We start from the raw sequence: 13272 nt of genomic DNA, 5'->3' as shown, positions 1-13272 counted from the left end.
GCCACCTCTTGATAGTCTGTCAGTCAAGTCAATCAATCAAGACGAGAGTTGCTTTTGTTTCAGTCAAGTTCATTTTGTTTTGTTTCTTCTCTGTTTTTTTTCTTTCAATTTTACTCTTCTGGTAATTTATTTTCTTGATCTGGTAATTTCTCTGTTTCATCGTCTTTTAATCTTTGTTTTGTCGGATATCTTATTTTTTTTATCTTATATTTCCACTATTCTCTCAATTTGTTTATCATATTCTCTCTTTATCTCAAAATGTCCTTATTCTTTTTTTTTCCTCATCTCAGGATCACTTACGGCAAAAGCTTCACAGAACGATAACTTTTGCATTTTTTCTATTATATCGTCTTTCTCTCTCTCTCTCTCTCTCTCTCTTTTCACTATTAAACTTGTATTTCCTGTAAACTGAATGTTCGACGTCGAGAGAGAGAGAGAGAGAGAGAGAGAGAGAGAGATAATCAGTTATTGTGGAGCAGAGCGCCATTACCTCCATCACGCCACACAGTGATCCGGGCTGCCCCTCTCTCTCTCTCTCTCTCACCTGAAGGCTTGTGTTCAGGTGTGTCTCAGTGTAAGTAATTGAGGCTTTGTTTCTCAGCATCTCTCCAGAACAAAATTTTAACGATAAATAAATAAATATTGTCTAAATACTATACATGCTTAAGACATAGTAATACATACATACATACATACATACATACATACATACATACATCCAAGCGAGATATCTGCATACTATAAAAATAAATTTTACCTTTTTTCAACACATGTCTAATGAAGAGAAAAGTCATTAAGTCATCATACACACTGAGGAAAACCAATCAAGGTGAGAAATATGTGTACAGGTAGTAATTAAGTATAGGTGAGGCACTACGGGAATTGATTACTTTATCACGCGCCACCAGAGTGCGTGAGAGTGCATGGGAGTGCGTGAAAGAGTGTGTAGTGTGCTCAAGTCGCCGCTACTCCGATAATGTCTGGCTTGTAATTGGTAATTTTAGTCATTGGCGTTTACAAGAAAATGTATTACGTTAAATTGATGGATATATTGGTATGGTGCGATAGTCTCAGGTATTTACACACAAGATTTTATATATTTTTTACAAAGATTATTTTATTGGTGATTTACAATGAAATTTACAACTCAATATTATGTTTATTGGGAAAATTTATCATATATTCGTTTATTTTATGTTATTCTTTGATGTTTACTTACAATATTATAAAAATCCTCAGCACCATTTTGATTCTAACGCTGAAAATTCCTCTTACTAGAATCAAGAATCAACGGACAGTAAGTCATTAAAAGCAATAATAACCCAGGAAACAGGTGTGTTCTTAAGGTGGGATTCGAACCCCCCGTCGTGTTGCTCCCGGGAAGACAGTGAGGAGACAATTAGCCCTCTAGCCAATAAGTGAAATGGGGTGAAATGAGGTTAGGTTCGGTTCGGTTCGGTTCGGTTCAGATAGGTTCGGTTAGGTTAGGTTCAGTTAGGTTAGGTTAGGTTCGGTTCAGTTAGGTTCGGTTAGGTTAGGTTCGGTTCGGTTCAGTTAGGTTCGGTTAGGTTCGGTTCAGTTAGGTTAGGTTAGGTTAGAACAGGATGCTTAATTATCAGGGTGAAATAAACTAGCATGCCTAACCTTCACAAGAACCCAAATTATTAACGCGAGCAACTATTATCAACAACTTGAAACAAAAACAAAAGAGGAGCGTAGTTAGTACTGGAAATCGTCCCATTTATCATCATTTATCATCATCACATCAAGAAAGGACGTAGTTATTTGGCAACTTTCAGGAGCGCTTCGGTTTTATTTTCTTGTGTTATGATTTTATGTAGTAGTTGTTTACCTTCTGTCTACGTCAGCTGTAACTCGTTGGCTGTAATTCACTATATCGGCTGTAACTCGCTATATCGGCTGTAACTCATTGGCTGTATCTCGCTATATCGGCTGTAACTCTCTATAATCTGCTGTAACTCGTTATATTGGCTGTAATTCACTATATCAGCTGTAACTCAATATACCGGCTGTAACTCAATATATCGGCTGTGACTCACTATATCGGCTGTAACTCACTAGCATTGTACTCAAGGGTTTAATTCATCATGAGTAAAAAAATATCCCAAGTTCTACATTGTACTCAGAGGCTGGGATTGTACTCGGGGCTGGGATTGTACTCAAGGGTTTAATTCATCATGAGTAAAAAATATCTCAAGTTCTACATTGTACTCAGAGGCTGGGATTGTACTCAGGGGGCTAATGTATATGATAAACAGAAGTATACCCACAAATGAATGATTCTGTGGGTCTCTTTGGTATTATAGTGAAGGTGAATAACATAAGTACCTTACCCTCGGTCACTAACGGCAGGTGTTAGCTTCTGCGTGTTCAAGAGTTCTTTTTGTCACGACACAATGTTCAGCAGTCAATTTATCCGACGGAGAATCTACACGAGAATCAATCACCAGTTCTTAACGTCTTGAAATTACTCCTCGTTGGCTGATCGTTAAAGCATTTAAGTCCATATATTGAAGGAAAAATAATTAAGAAACTGTATGCTATAAAAACACAATAGTAATCTGTCTTCACTAAATGAATTACCTGGTGGGAGAGAGAATTCCTATGACTAACACACATCACTTTACGTGTGTGTGTGTGTTGTTGAAATAATCACAATTCGTGTATATTATTATATATTTACGCTTGAGAGAAGGAAATTCATTTATCATGTAACATTAAGTTTATCATGGGGGAATTACAGTATTTCCTCTATCATGCTCAAAAAGATTTACTCCTGGGTAAAAATATTTTTATGTCCACTTTGAGGTAATGATCGTATTTACTTAATGTAGAAAGTATATGTGTACGTTTTATGTTAGTAGTTATGTGCGACTTTTGATCATTCACTCACTGTGTTTCGTCTGTAATCATCAAACAATATTTTCTAGTTATCCTTCTAAAGTTTTGATATATTGCCTGTTATCAGTCTCCATCCTCATACACACACAGGAAATTAGGAAAATTCTTAAGGGGGAGATCGACTTCGTTCTGCAGGTAAAAGGTATGTGTGTGTGAGAAGCTCTGTCCGTCGTCTAAGTAATTGGAATGTAAATGAATTGTTTGAGGAAAAGGTATGACGAGTTCTTATGGCCGCTAAAGACGCGCCCAAACACTGAATTCTTCTCGTGTAATTTTGGAGAATTAGTTTGTGAAGAACGTAAAGAATACATGAAAGAGCTTAGTTACTTACAGCTCCGACGCTTACACCCGACCACAAGCCATATTATTTACGTCTTTTGTTTGGGCTGTTGTGTTATTATTATTATTATTATTATTATTATTATTATTATTATTAATTATTATTATTATTACTCTTCATGTGTGATTTGGGAAAGACTGCAGAAATAACCGAGAGATAAAACTTTAACACACACACAATGCATCAATGAAACTCCCTGAGTGAAGACTGGCTCATCAGTGGAGTGTGTTGGAGGGTGCGTAGTGTTGTGAGGCTTAAAGGGAGGGGCGCTATAACTCAGCCTGCCACGGCGAGATGATGGATCGCCCCTCACGCCAGTGGCCAGGGTGCTAGTGCATGCGTGGGCCAGCCAGCCAGCCCCCGACAACACTGGAGGCAGCGTCGGGGTCTTTAGCGGCGAGTTCCGTGGCGGCGGGGTCCTTAGCGGTGAGTTTCGTGGCGGCGGGGTCTTTAGCGGCGAGTTCCGTGGCGGCGGGGTCCTTAGCGGCAGGATACGAGGTCCGTGGCGGCGGGGTCCGTAAAACTTCGGCTTATTCTCTCCCTTTACGGTTTTATGGGATATATTTCAATACGAATTGAACCAATAAAATATTGTGTTTACACCTCTGTCATCCCTTTCCTCTCCCTTTACATTCATCTACCCTTTTTCCCTTTTCCCCCTCCACTGCCACTTAACCCTTTAACCCAGGCCGACATGTACTACCTCCACTCCCTTACACATTCTTTTACTCACTCCTTCACAGCCGTCTCCTCACTTCCTCACAACCGTCTTCACCCCTCACACACCAGTCTCCTCACTCCTCACAGCCGTCTCCTCACTCCCCTCTGGCCGTCTCTTCACCCTCCTGGCCGTCCTCTTCCTCCTCATCGTCTCTTCACTCCCTCACAGCTTCCATCTCTTCACTCCCTCACAGCCGTCTCTTCACTCCCCTCACAGCCGTCTCTTCACCCCTCACAGCCGTCTCTTCACTCCCTCAAGCCGTCTCCTCACTTCCCTCATGCGTCTCTTCACTCCTCTGGCCGTCTCTTCACTCCCCTCACAGCCGTCTCCTCCTCCCCTCACAGCCGTCTCCTGCTCCTCACGGCCGTCTCTTCACCCCGTCACAACCGTCTGCTTCACTCCTCACAGCCGTCTCTTCACCCCCTCACAGCCGTCTCCTCCTCCCCTCACAGCCGTCTCTTCACTCCCTCACAGCCGTCTCTTCACCCCCCTCCCACAGCCACCTCTTCACTCCCTCACAGCCGTCTCCTCCTCCCCTCACAACCGTCTCTTCCTCCCCTCCCCAGCCGTCTCTTCCCCCCCTCTGGCCAATCTCTTCACTCCCCTCCCCACAGCCGTCTCCTCACTCCCCTCACAGCCGTCTCTTTCCTCCCTCCGCAGCCGTCTCTTCACCCCCTCACATGCGTCTCTTCCACTCCTCTGTGTCTCCTCCTCCCCTCACAGCCGTCTCTTCACCCCCTCACAGCCGTCTCTTCACTCCCTCACAGCCGTCTCCTCACAACCCTTATGACCAAGTGTAATTTTTATTAACGACTTAAGAACTAAGCCTGAAAATAGCGCCTAAAACCTCGCCAAAATTACAACAAAATCGCCAAATGTCCAAAAAAAAAAGGCAGAGAAAATCGCCAAAAGTGACAAAAAAAAAACTAAATTAAGAAACTCAAGAAAAAAATGACCAAAATATTCCAAAATAAATCAAGGAAGAAATCATCACACCCCGATCATTTCTGTTAAATTTTTAGATGAATTCAGGAATAATATTTGTTTTAAGAGTGTCTCAAAAGTTCACATCTCATCAAAAAATAATATTGCCTACTTCTCCTACGTAAAATAGTGAGTATAGTCCACCTGGCCATACACAGAGATAAATACCATAACAATTATAAAAAAAAAATAAAAAAAAAATAAAAATTAGATGATAATAGTGAATTGTTGCATACCTGTAATTACGAAGTTCGTCTATGGTTCGTCTTTGTTTTTGGTTTTTGTTTTTTTTTGGTTTTTGCTAAATGTATCATCGGAGTAATTGGGATAATCTTTTTTTTATTGTTGGAAGGTTTGATTGAGGTTCATGGATGGTTGCCGACATTATAGTGATTTTATAGGTAGATATATGTTATTACCTTAGAATCAATTACCTGTCGAATATTACCTGAGAATAAATTACCTGTTGAAGAATATTACCTGAGAATTAATTACCTGTCGAATATTTCCTGAGAATCAATTACCTGTCGAATATTACCTGAGAATTAATTGCCTGTCGAATATTTCCCAAAACTCATATAGCTTGACTAACTGACTGATTGACTAACTGGCTGGCTGACTGGTTGACTGGTTGTCCGTGTGTGTGTCTGTCTATCTGTGTCATCACCCGCGACACAATGGCGGCTGCTCAAACAGTTTAATTATGTACTTGACACACATATAAGTTCTTCATATTTACCTGCCTCACCTTGCGTAATGACCCAGGGACCTTACCTGGTGAAATAATACCAACTTAATCATAACTAACTTAATCTAAATCTAACTTAAACTGACCTAACCTAACCTAAAATTAAACCCGGGTGTGTGTGTGTGTGTGTGTGTGTGTGTGTGTGTGTGGTCTCTTGATACAAGCGAGAGCCTGGAAAAAACCATTAGTTTACCGATTCGATGTGGAAAATAAAACAGAATGATATAATCGACAGTATGTCTGGGTGTGTGTATGTACTGTATGTATGTATGTATGTATATATGTGTGTGTGTGTGTATGTGCTGTAGGTATGTGTGTCTAACCTTGCCACCCAATTCCACACAGAAGCAAAAGGTGGGTTAGATATATATATATATATATACCCAGATCAATATTTACTGTGGCTGGGAATAGAATCCACGAACCTCTCCCTCGTAATCACAACTTGTTCTGAAACACTAGACAGCCGAGGCGCTAACTCCAAACATACGGTATCAAACTCGAGGTAATAATGATTCGAACCCGTTGCTGAACCCTGTATTTAATATTAATCTATTATCTGGATATTGTCTCGATCCTCATTGGTATTCTACATTAGATATGACCCGTTGTTGCCTTTATTTTCTTCTTTTTTGTACACATCAGCGGTCTAACAAGCTGTGCCTTAGTATGATAGTAGTAAAATTTTTCAATTATTTTTCTCTCGCAGCTTGTAATTTGCAGCGATTTGTTTATGGTAGTGCCTTGATGAGGAGAACGGAATTTTTCAGAGTTCCTTCTTTAGTCAAGGAAGTGGGGGAGAGGTAAGATGGAGGGGCGATGGGAGGGGGAGGAGAGGGGGTGATGGGAGAGGGGGGAGTTAGTTTATACAGTTAGAGTGACAATAGATTTTTGTGTGTTTTTTTATCATGCAAGTTTAAGTTGTTTGCTTGTGTTATATTATTTGCATTCATTTGTTTTTATTTGGTCTTTTGTTGTATTATCTTCTTATGATATTTTCTGAACCTAAGGGGGTTTAAATCCAAGAAAGACTGTACCAGAACCTTTATCGAAGAGGTTCAAACCCTAATAAATATCTCCGTCCTTATTTGTTTGAGGAACTTCTTGTTGCATATGTACTGTGTTTAACTCTCCTCCTACCTCCCCAAACCATATCTTTCCACAGGTTATAACCAAAGCCGAGTTAGCGTGAGTGTTTATCCCTTTCCACAGGTTATAAGCAAAGCCGAGTTAGCGTGAGTGTTTATCCCTTTCCACAGGTTATAAGCAAAGCCGAGTTAGCGTGAGTGTTTATCATACCTGTGACTCATAAATGTTCTCACCTTACAACTTCATTACTCAATATATGTGTCGACTCGTCATGCGTCTGCGTAATAAAATCCAGCTTAAGTATTTTCAGTGGTCACGAGGGAGCCTTACCTTACCACCTCCTCCTCCTCCTCCTTCTTATTCTTCTTTCTTCTTCTTTCCTCCTTCGTCCTCCTCCTCCTCATCATCATCATCATCATCATCCTCATCTTCTGGAAGTTCTTTTACATACCTGAGATTCCGAAGTCCTAGAACGGGTCCTCGAACTCTTCCTTTACCCATAGATGGCGCTGTGGTATCTCATTTATATTCGATACAGTTTCGAACAAGAGTGTAAATAAACCTTTAGCTCGTGATTTATGCCTAACTATATATATATATATTACTACTACTGATATGTGTCTCATTTACTGATGTGTGTCTCATGTAGTTATTGATGTTTATGTAGTAACTTAAAATACCTTTCTCCTTCACAGAGTCAATCAGTATGGCTTCAAGTACCACCTCGAGACCCCTATATCAACCTCACAGCGACGAGAGGACGACCGGATTACCTACATCAACAAAGGCCAGTTCTACGGCATCACCATGGAGTATATCCCTGACCCTGAGAAGCCCCTCAAGTCAGGCACAGTTAAGGTACGTGTGAGTGGACCTGTTAGAGAGGGTGTGGCACTGTGGTGGGGTCGTGGTGTGTGCCAATGGTGACCTGTTAGAGCGTGTATGGGAGGGAACTTGTGGCACTGTCTTGGTAAGTGCCAGTAAACAGAGAGAAGCGTGTTGGAAGGAAGAAGCCTTTACATCACTTAATAGAAAATAATGAAGAGTTTACTGAGAGACGGAGGGAAAAGTTGTGTGTGTGTGTGTGGAGGACAGACTCAGCACCCACTCCCTCAACCCTGTACACGTAAAATCACTTATGGTTTTAGTATACCTCAGAAGTTACAAGACTCACACAGCCAAAAATAAAAACAAAAAAAAACTGACACTGCAACGTGATACTGGCGAAGAGACTGGGGGGAGGGGGACACAGGTGGTTTACGAGGCCAGGTAACTACACCTACCTTATCTACCTGTCAATTCCATTCTTAAGGCTAATCAACTCTCTACATATACATGTTTCTTATACACTTATCAGAATCAATTTAAATCCAGATATTTTGTTCGAAAGAAATCTGGTGTAGAATTATTATTATTATTATTATTATTATTATTATTATTATTATTATTATTATAGAACTGAAGCCAGATCCTAATATAGTGAGGAGGAGAATGGGGAGGAGGAGGTAACAGTGCCGATAGTGGGGGAAGAGGAGTAGCTAGTAATGACAATGGAGAGGAAGAAGAGAAGAAGAAACAGAAGGAGGAGGAGGAGGAGAAAAAGATCACTAAGAGGGAGGGTGACAGTGGCGGTGACGGAGGCGGTGACAGTGGCGGCTCAGGTGACGGGGCAGATCTCACGGGTATCATGGCCGGAAACTGGGTCTCGACTCCCTTGTGGTCGTGCGGCAACCCAACCTGTGATTGAATCAGGGTTTTTTTTTACCATGAGCGGCGGGGATTATGTGACTGTCGAAGTGTGTGTGTGTGTGTGTGTGTGTGTGTTTACATAAGGAAAGATAGTACCTCGACGACCACAAAGGCAGAATCCACTCTTATTCCGGGTCTGATGTGGTCTGATTGGTTCTTGTTTCCATTGACATATAATGGTCACCTTGCCATTACTCTTAACAGAAAATAACTCTCGATACATACGTACATACATACACACATACATACATACATACACTTACGTACACACACACACACACACCCGGACAGTTCCCACGAGTCTCACAGGTAAGGTTCCTTCAGTCTCCTTGGACTGGGTACGGCGCTGCTTCTTCTACTTACGTAATAATAATAATAATAACCCGCACTACCCCTTCATTATCGGTATATAAACAAGCTTTATTTATGGATATTCCCCATTAATGAAAATAAGCAATTTATCGCCATATAAAACTACACACACACATATATACACACTCAAAACACCCAAGCTCACAGAATATTTAACCAGAACTGAGACTCTGAGAAATGCTAGAAAAGTGTAGTCTCTAAAACACACGCTTGGCATCATGGGGAAGGGGAGAAAGGGAAAGTGGGGGAAAGGAAAATGGAGGGATGGTAAGGGGAGGGGAAATGGGAAGGAGAAAAGGAGGTGGGGTAGAAAGGGTGGGGAAAGGGGAGGGGGAAAGGGTGATCTCTAGGTGGACTAACAATGCCAGCCACACCTCTTCAGCATCAGTGATTGAGGTTAGTACCAGATTATAGCAGGGATTAGGTTCATAGGTTCTAGGAGTGCCTCTGGTCCTATCACACAGCAGCGGGAAGTTAAGGGCCTCTGCTACCACCTGACCAAGCTATAAACGCACCTCTTGAGAACCTGTGAGAAGATGGCTTGAATCTTGCTCGTACACACACACACACACACACACACACACACACACACACACACACACACACACACACTTCTTTCTTGATGCAGGTTGTTAGTTAGAAGTTTCATAAAGTTGGGTTGGGCTTGGGCTAGGGTTAGGAGTAGGCTTTGTAGGATTAAATGGGTTAGAATAAATTAGGTTAGTTTGTGTTACATCAGGTTGTATTAGGTAACGTTATGAGTTGAATTAGTTAAGTTAGGAATGGGCTAAGGTAGACTAATAAGTTAAGGATAGGTCAGGTTAAATTAGCTTCCTAGCTGACCAAAAAAAAAAAAGGAATTTTCTGCACAGAAACCAGAGGAACCAGCTAATTAGTGCAGGTGATGCAGGTAAGACCAACTCCGTGCTCCGCTTCAAGCCTTTATCTTACGGTAAGATTCTTTGGCTTACAATAAAAACCTGATTAGTGTACCAGAAAAGGATTTATACCCTCTCAAAATGACCCAGACTACACAAAAGACGTTCTCTCTCGGTGAACTTATACGTTTTATGAAGAATATGCAAATTTCACTCATTAAAACTAACAAAAGACTTTCTCATTTCCGTCGTGAGAAATTAATGTAACCTGTTTTGTCTTACGGTTTCTGCTGTGTTTCGATATTATTAGAAATTGGTTTTCCTGGTTGGTTTTTTTTTTGGTTTCTAAATGTGTGTTGGTGTTATCTCTTTTTACAAGTTCTCTAATGCATTCTCAGTCATTATGGCAGACATTCGTGCATCCTGACGTAAACTAATTGATGTTAGTTTTATCTTTTTTCATTTAATATAACATTTAAATAGAAATAATAAATTGAAGGAAAATTTTGTTTTGTCTGTGTAACGTAACTGAGTCTTAATGAGCTTTACCTGTAGGGCAGTAATAAGCGTCTCTACCCCTAAGCTTCGGAGTCTCAAAGATTCCAACTGTTAAATTCTTCCACTAACTGGTTTACTTACGCTACGACAAGATGGAGATCTAGATGGCATGAAAATTACTCAGAGACTTGACCGAAGCCAAATGTTAGTTGTCTTAGCTTCGTAGGTTAACCAAGTAGGTAAGGGATTCTCAAAGGTCCACACGTAAAATTTCCCCGCAATTGGAGAGTGACTTGAGCTGAAATACAAAAATATTCTCTAAAATGACATCAAAGTTAATCCGAGATGCGTTCTTGTAGCACCAGTGAATCCGGATTTAAGAACCCATTTTGTTTACATTCTCTGATACTTAGAGAGATCAGCCTTGTATTTACTTTACTGTTCTTATAAGAGATTCAGCTCATTGTTAACACGTTGATGGTTGTTTGAGTCTTGATTGTGTTGATTGTTGTATGTGTTTGTTTTGTTTGGGTATCTGTTGAGTTTGTTTACGTGTGTAGAGTATCATGGCATATGTACATTACTGTACGTATGCAGGTACACATTTCTATGCATGTATATATTTCACACGCAGATGTATACCAACACACACACACACACACACACACACACACACACACACACACACACACACACACACACACACACACACACACACACACACACACACACACACACACACACACACACACACACACACACACACACACACGTAAATAAATAAATAAACTCTACCTGACTGACTGAAGGGAATTACGACTTCCCATGACGCTAAGTAACATGTAACAAATAAATAAAATATATATTTTTCCTCCCGAGTAACAGATGAAAGAAGTAAATACAATTACTAATTAAGTAACAGATAACAGGTAAAAGAAGTAACACAATCTTTACTTACAACAGATTACAGGTGGAATAAGTAACACTTCACCTCGAATTAAAGAACGGGTAACAAAACAGAATCCGCTAAGTTGCGTCCACCTTTAACAATACGGACACCCCTTTATAAGACCAATAAAAGGATAGAGCAGGAAGATAAGCAACAATACCTCCCCAGACCGTAACGACCTCTCAGTGTCACACCCTGACCTCCTGACCTCGCTGGTGGCAGGTGACAACTCGGAGAGGGAGAATGTGAGGAAAGGTGAATGTTTTGGAGGTAGCAAGATTTGGAAGGTGAGGGGAGTTAAAAGGGAGAGATTTTCAGCTAAGGGTATTGTTTGGGAGGTTTGGTTAGGTTAGGTTTGGTTAGGGTTTGGTTAGGGTTTGGTTTGGTTAGGTTAGGTTAGGTTAGGTTAGGTTAGGTTAATGTTCAAAGGAGTGTAAGTATTTGCGAGACACCATCTTACTCTTACATAATGTCCCTCAAAACGTACACACACACATACACACACATACACACACACACACACGTACAGGATTTGAATAAAAGTTGTCTCAGGGAAATTATTGGAAATGGAGGAAAGGAAAATTAGAGAATGACGACGCCTTCTGCTCCCCTGCACGATCTGTGTCAGTGGTCTTGGCACACCTGAGAACACACCTGAATACACTTGGGAGAACACCTGAGCACAACTAGAAACACACCTGAACACAACTGGGAGCACACCTGAACACACCTGGGAGAAAACCTGAGTACAACTGGAAACACACCTGAACACTTAAAGAGAGAGAGAGAGAGAGAGAGAGAGAGAGAGAGAGAGAGAGAGAGAGAGAGAGAGAGAGAGAGAGGCAGCCTCCTACATCAGCCAGGTATCAATATATATCGGTGTCATGGAGGAGAGGAGAGGTTATTACCCCCTCTGACTAACACACACACACCCCCACACACACACACACACACACACACACACACACACACACACACACACACACACACACACACACACACACAAGGTTTAAGTAAGGTCGTCTCCATCACCTGGTTCACATAGCCTTATTAGGTAAGAGATATAAACAACGAGCCATTGAGGTGTAGTGTTTGTTATTATTGTGATTGGTGATTTGAATGCGTTATTTATTGTTATTATTGTTATTACTAGCAGTATTGTTTTTGTTGTTGTTGTTTTCATTGTTTTGTTGTTGGTTGTGTTGTTCTTTGTGTGGTGTTGTTATTATTATTATTATTATTATTTTAATTATTATTATTTTTATTAATATTTTTCACACTGTCGTCATCATTATTATCACCACTAATACACCCACCACTTGCGGAGCCTGACCGAGTAAGTCTTTAAAGTCTGACCGAATAAGCTTTGGAGTCCCGCTGAATCAGTCACAGGAGGGGTGTCTCTCTCTCTACATTTATTACTTCTTAAGCCTCTCCCCACCTCACCTCACCTCCCCACCCTCACCTCACCTCAGCCTTCGGTCGACCTGCGTTTCGCAATTGCCATAAAAATTTGAGTGCCTCTTTTTACGACGAGGCACTCGAGACATCTCAACCAGATACACACTTTTGCCCTGATTGATCACGGTCTTTTTTCTATCTTGGTTTGTTAGGATATGTGTGGATGTGTGTGGATTTTTTGCGATTTTGGTTGGGTTTTTTCGTTTTTGCGGATATCTGAATATTTGTGGGTATTTGGGTTTTTTCAAGTATCAGATCGTAAATGTGTTCTTAATACCAGTTTGTGAGGACATATGTAGTAATTTGTGGATTTATGCGGATATGTTTGTAATTTATGGTTATCTAGTAACGAAGGTAAATTAATTCGGATACCTGCGGATTTATGCGGGTATAAGAAGGTTTTTTGTCATTTTTGTTAACTATAAATTTATATAACTTATTTATTGCTTATATTTACTATACGTACATCAACCTATTCTCTACCTATATATGCCTACATTTACTTACAATTTAGCTACGTTTCCCAGTCGCTTGAATTCCACGTACGCCAACTCATTAAGA

The 13272-nt window shown here is 40.7% G+C and overlaps 1 protein-coding gene across 1 annotated transcript in view; it reads left to right on the top strand.

The window, feature by feature from the left end:
* The window catches only part of LOC121877942 (protein grainyhead-like), a 219989-nt gene that overhangs the window by 138473 nt on the left and 68244 nt on the right, over positions 1 to 13272 (top strand). The window contains exon 7 of the mRNA XM_042383915.1: positions 7500 to 7662. Within this exon, the coding sequence (XP_042239849.1) occupies positions 7500 to 7662 (163 nt within the window). The remainder of the gene's footprint in view (positions 1 to 7499; positions 7663 to 13272) is intronic.

The sequence above is a fragment of the Homarus americanus genome, unplaced genomic scaffold (assembly GCF_018991925.1).
Source record: "Homarus americanus isolate GMGI-L3 unplaced genomic scaffold, GMGI_Hamer_2.0 scaffold48033, whole genome shotgun sequence".
Lineage (NCBI taxonomy): Eukaryota > Metazoa > Arthropoda > Malacostraca > Decapoda > Nephropidae > Homarus > Homarus americanus.
The sequence above is the reverse complement of the archived record's forward strand: the minus strand, read 5'-3'. Positions and strand labels throughout refer to the sequence as shown.